Source organism: Stegostoma tigrinum, chromosome 24, assembly GCF_030684315.1.
Source record: "Stegostoma tigrinum isolate sSteTig4 chromosome 24, sSteTig4.hap1, whole genome shotgun sequence".
Taxonomy (NCBI): Eukaryota; Metazoa; Chordata; class Chondrichthyes; order Orectolobiformes; family Stegostomatidae; genus Stegostoma; species Stegostoma tigrinum.
Window position 1 is genome coordinate 26,664,806 of NC_081377.1, and position 6,000 is coordinate 26,670,805.

The 6,000-nt window shown below is 41.1% G+C and overlaps 1 protein-coding gene across 3 annotated transcripts in view; it reads right to left on the reverse strand.

Annotated features, from left to right (window-relative positions):
* Window positions 1-5,385, reverse strand: part of LOC125465049 (amine sulfotransferase-like) — a 29,215-nt gene extending 23,830 nt beyond the window's left edge. Inside the window, exons 1-4 of one of the 3 annotated variants that reach the window (XM_048558120.2) lie at window positions 5,311-5,385; window positions 4,262-4,432; window positions 2,885-3,084; window positions 115-241 (exon numbers count right to left, since the gene is read on the reverse strand). In XM_048558120.2, the coding sequence (XP_048414077.1) occupies window positions 115-241; window positions 2,885-3,084; window positions 4,262-4,418 (484 nt within the window). In that variant the 5' untranslated portion in view covers window positions 4,419-4,432; window positions 5,311-5,385. Of the gene's footprint in view, window positions 1-114; window positions 242-2,884; window positions 3,085-4,261; window positions 4,433-4,932; window positions 5,249-5,310 lie in introns of those variants that run through there. The other 2 variants (XM_059654307.1, XM_048558121.2) reach the window with 2 other exon arrangements.
* Between the last annotated feature and the right edge of the window lie 615 nt (window positions 5,386-6,000).

The following is a 6,000-nucleotide window of genomic DNA, read 5'->3' on the forward strand; positions in this document are numbered from 1 at the left end:
AAAAATGCATGAAAGAACAGAATGACTCAGAAACACATTTGAACATTTCAAACAAGATTTTCCTCAATTAATATTTGTGAGAACTAAACTGAACTGTTAATTGTAAAACATTACCATTTCCCTCAACAAACTGCTCCAGAAATTCAGAAAAATCCTTTGGTGTCTTCAAGTACTGATGACAATTGTGATAGTGGTAAAATGACACTATGACATCCTTGGGATTTCTGGCAACATATATAATCTGCATTGGAAAAAAAATCAAACAAATGCAAAAATTCATTTTTGTCTCTTCTGAGGCATAACTTAACCATTTCATTTTTCTCATCATTTTCCCCACACTAGTTTCATTCTTATTATTTTGATTTTGCATTGTCTCCTTTATTAAACTGATTCTTCTAGCCTTTTGCAGAATGCGTAAGTACCTATCTTGTCACCTTGTGTAAAGACCAAGGTAGGCTTTTGAAAGAAAACACAGAACAGGTTCCCAAGATCACAAGGCACGTAAGCACGGAAGACAATTTAAAACTAATCCTACAAAAAAGACCCATATCACCTGGCAGGTACCCATTCTTGTTTTCCAGTGATTTTCTGTGTTTGAGAGAAAAGAAACACTTCCTTGCTGCTTTACATACTATGTGCTGTTTCAAACTTGTTACTCTTTATCCTAATCTCAGTTTAATGTGAAATAGCATTCAAGAATTACTGTCACCTTTATCCTTGATTGTGTCGATTTATCTTCAAGCACACACTTAAAATGCTCCTGTACAAAGTGTTCTGAGTCTTTCTCCCTAATTTAGGGAATTCCAACAACAGGCAATATATTGGCTATCAACACCATGGAAGTTCCACTGACCAGAAAATGAACTGGACTAACCAAAAACATAGAAACTTCAAAAGCAGGTCAAATGGAATTCTGCAGCAAGCAACTCACCCCTATTTCCCCAAAAGCATCTACCACCTACAAGGCTCAAGTAAGGGATGTGATGGAATACTACACACTTTCCCTGATTAGTGCAGCTCAAACAACACTTAAGACAGGCAGCCCACTGGACTGGCATTCCATCATCACCAGCACAAATATTCACTCTCTTCACCATGAAGAAGTAATGGCACTACTGCCATTTACAAGGTGGCATTACAGTAACTCACCAAGGCTCTTCTCAGAACACCTCCAAACCTACCAGCTCTACCATTTAGAAGAACAAGGAATGAAAAGACCACCATCTGGAATTTCCTTCTTAACAGCACCATAGGAAGGATTGCAGTAGTTCAAGGCGGCAGCTCACCATCACCTTCTCCAGGGCAATTAGATATGGGCAACGAGTGCTGGTTTAGCCAGCGACACTCATGTTCCATCGGTGAATGAAAAGAATTCACACCTTTTCACTAGCTAATTCCATGATTTTGGCCAGGGCTCCTTTAACTCCATTTCCCCACTTAATGTGATGTCAACAGTAAATCTCACTCTCTTCTTTAAAAGATTGACCTCATTGTTGAAATAATAGTAATGATTTCAACTCCTTCTACAGGTCACCCATTGAGTATTCTCTATTCCAACATGACCAGACTTCTCTAGCAAGCACCTTCCTGCAGAGTCACTCAGAATCCTACAGTGTGGAAGCAGGCCATTTGGCTCAGTAAGATCGTCTGAACACCAGACCACCACCCCACCCTATCCCTGTAACCCTCCATTTCCCTGTAGCCAATCCACCCAACCTGCACACTTCTGGATACAATTTAGCATGGCCAATCTAGCTAATCTGTAAATCTTTGGACTGCGGAAGGAAACCGGAACACCTGGAGGAAACACAAGCAGACGCAGGCAGATCACGTAAACCCCACACAAACAAACAGTCGCCCGAGGGTGGAATTGAAACATGGTCGGTGGCGGCGAGAGGCAGTGCTAACCGCTGAACCACCATGTCACCCTACCTAGCCTGTCGTGCCTCCAAGCCTGCCTATGTTGGGGGTTTGAAAATTAAATAATGCCTGTTGTTACTTAACACAACCTTAACTATCACATTAATCAACAATGAAAGTCGTCAGAATAATAATGTTAGTTTAGAGATCCTTTAGACAGCACCTTCCAAACCCATGACCACTTCCATTTAAAAGGACAAAGGCAGTAAAAACATGGGAACTTGCAAGTTCCCTCCAAGCCAATAACTGTCCTGACCTGGAAATTTGTTGCATTTCCTTCACTGCTACTGGTCAAAATCCTGGAATTCTGTTTCTAAGGGCATTATGAGTCAATCTACAGCATGTGGATTGCAATGATTCAAGACAACAGCTCACCACCATCCTCTCAAGGGTAACTAGATAGGGGTAATAAATGCTGGATAGCTGGCACCACATACATCCCACTAGTAAATAAAGAATGTTACGCAGAAACAGAGGAACATGTGACAGGAGTGGGTCTATCAGTCCCTGGAACCTGTTGCCACCATTCTATATGGCTGAACACCCCATCAATACCACTCTCTCTCAGTGGCTTCATATAAATTCAGCTTATTATTGGACAGATGTCTATGCAATGGAAAATATATCACATCAACTAAAGAAATGTTATCAATCTGCTGCCACATCAGTACAAGAATAGCATGGTTCTTCTAAGTATATGTACACCCAAGGACTACTGTGGATAAAGGTGGCAGTTTACTGTCACCTTCTCAAAAGTAATTAGGGATGAGTGATAAATGCTGCCTTCACCAACCTCCCGTGAAGACAAAAATATTTTGAGGCTTTATTCTGAAAATCTGAGCCAGACTCTCACCAGAAAACGTTGCAACTTTTTCTTTAAAAAAAGAGTAATCAGTATAATCACAGGCATTATTAGATATTAATTCTTACTCGATTTCAACTTTGAAATTTTTATAAAACCTACCTTTGTCTTTCTATTTTTCGCAGAACTTGGAACCATCTGGTAATTTAAGTGCGTTGTCAGCAGCTGATAGTCAACGTCACCTGGTTTGAATGGAACAAATTCTATCCACGGAGCTCTATATTTGAGAATTTTGTCTTTTACAGAATCAATATTGCCATTGGCTAGAATCAGGCTTGTCATCTGCTGCACCCAATTAGTTCCTGAATCAGATGACGTATAAAAAAAAACTGATGAAAACAGCTTGAAGGACAGTGTCTTAAACTTCCCTATGTTGGTGTGGGAACTTCTTCAATGCTGATGTAAGTTGTAAGATTCCTGTGCACTTCCTTATCAATTACAACAGGCCGAAAGCAGCCACTGCATGGTTACAAGATTGTCAGGAGGATTAAAGCACTGGTCGTGTCAATATTTTGAATGTGCTGACAGCACACTACCTATCATTATGTCAGTGAAATAAATGGATGCTCAAAATACTATACTGTCAGCATGGGCCATTTTCTTTGCTTTCACAATCATACCAGTACTTTCTAAATAATTTTCTCAAGCATTGTTACTGAAACACAGGATCAACAATGAAGGCCTATTTAACAAGAGTGAATTTTGTAACCTTACATCCCTGTGGTAGGCAGGGATAGGAAAAGCCCAATTGCCTCACACTTTAGGGTTAAGATTTCTGCTTACACACTTACCAGGATATCTGGGATTAGGGCAGAAGGATAACATTCAAATAAGAGATGCAGTCAATACTGCAGCCGCTTCATGCATATCTGTGAGCACAGAAACCATGTTAAATCTAGTGACAATTGGGCCCTGGGAAATTTTGAAGCAGATATACTAGTCAACCCTGTGACTTTTCTGTTGAGTTTATCCCAGTAATCACCAGACAAAGCAGACCAGGGCTGAGAAGGTTCTGGGATTGGAAATTTCCCACACCTGTTTGTGCACCCCGACACAGTCATATTCAGGATAAATAAGAGCTCTCCAATTATTCAGATTCTGAATGGAAGTTTGGAAATTGTGTTGTGATATGGTACCTTAAGAATGTATATATTGGCTGATAAACAAACACTAGAGCAACACTATTTTACCCCATGTCATCAGATAACTTAGAAAGGTCAATGAATTAAACGTTGAGTTGTTGCAAGTTTATTATCCCCATCGAAACCCAGAATGCATCTACCAACAATAAATAGCAAACATTTGCGTTTTATATGATTTAGTAAAGCACATCTATTCAATGCATTTTTACAATAACTTGGAGGGTAACCAGCGATCATGAATCTTTATAGCAAAAAGGTAACAGTAGAGAAAACTAGAGTACTTTTAAAAGATTTAATTCTGCAGCAGACATTATACTCAATTATGATATATTCTGACCAGATTTAGGATATGAAACAATGAGTGGAATATCTGGATCCATGTCAAAATCTTTCAGCCACTCAAGTAGTTCAAGTGAATGTAGCGGTGAAGAAAATGTGATTCCACTGAATTCAAAATATTCATACAGTTGCTTGCTCACTTCATTGTTGTCCATCGTGGATGCATTAACTAAAAATTCAAATAAGATTTCCTTCAGAATTTGTTTTGCATATTTTAAGATATCACACAATCAATTTTCCAGGGCGTTACCTTCTTTGTTGCAAAGAATTTGGTGGATATCCAAATTTCTGTGCCTTCAACATAATGCCTGATGGGAGTTGTTTAAACAAAGCTAACGAAATATTCCCAATTTTCCGTTTGACTGGAATATTAATCCAGACACAGACTACTACTAGACATTAGAATCACACATTAAAACCTTATTATGGCAGCTGGTGGAACTTAAATTGAATTAGTAACCCCACGATAAAGACAACTAACCTCAGCGATGGCAAAATTAACCATGAAACTAGGAGATCGGTGTGCAAACCTAAATTCTTTACAAAAGCAAAGCAACTATCCTTGTCTGGTCTGGAATATGTGTGGTTCCAAAACTACTGCAACAAGAACAAGCTAATAAAAACCGAAAGAACTGTGTTGAACAAGACTAAGTGAAACTCGCGGGTCACCTCGCTGCAGAGCAAACACAGAACAGTTGACTGATGAACAAAACCCAACAGGTATGCTGTAGCCGCCTGCCTTCAATCACCCAAAGTCGGGGTTACTCAGCACACCCATCTCGCAGCTGACTGCGTGGCCAGTCCGATCGCGGAGCAATCCTCACTTTGGTTAGTCATTTAGAAACTTCCCTTGATGACCCAGCTTTCGAAACTCTTCATCAACCCCCGGGCTTTGAAAACCAACAAACGGAAACATTCAAAAGATTTCTACAAAAAAAACACAACGCGCAAGACGCGGGAGTCTTGAGAGACCGCCGAAGGACTGGTAGCTCTGCACCTAAAGAAGAACAAACAGATTTTTTTGTCTGTTTTAAAGAGTGAAGTTACCGTGCTCTCTGACAGACGATCTCACACCTCGACAACCGCCCAAAGTGGCCGCCCACACCCTAGTGCGCGTGCACCGATCCGTGCACATGCGCAGATGCAGCTCCAACGCAAGCGAGGACTGTCGATGCTCGAGTCGGGGTGTGGAACTGGAGGAACATAGCAGGCCAGGTCTGAAGAAGGGTCCCAACCCAAAACGTAAGCTTCCCTGGCCCTGCTGTGTTCCACCATCTCCACACTTTGTTACCATGCTTGATGTCTTGTACTCAGCAAAGGTCTCATGCCCATCTGCATGAATTGCGGGCACGACATAACCTCGAACTCTTGTTCCTTCACCTTCACCTCCATGCCCTTTTTTTTGGACAACAGTCTTACCCCCCCGCCCCCCCCCCACCCCTTAGGCGGCCTCCAAGACTGTCCCTCCACCTGAACGCCTCACTCTAGCCTTTTACCTGCAGCAGACCTGTTTGTGGGGAACTGTCGATACGACATTGGTCACCTCGATTTCTCTGCCACCCCACCCATTCCAACCTATCTACCCATTAACTGATTGCACTCAGTGCTCTCAAATCCTATTAAGAGGATTTTCCCTGTCAGTATCTCTGAGGTGGTTTTTACCTTTACCTGTTCAAGAAGATTATTGACAGATATATGAGAGAGAGATGAGTTATATTCATGGGATTTCCTTTACGT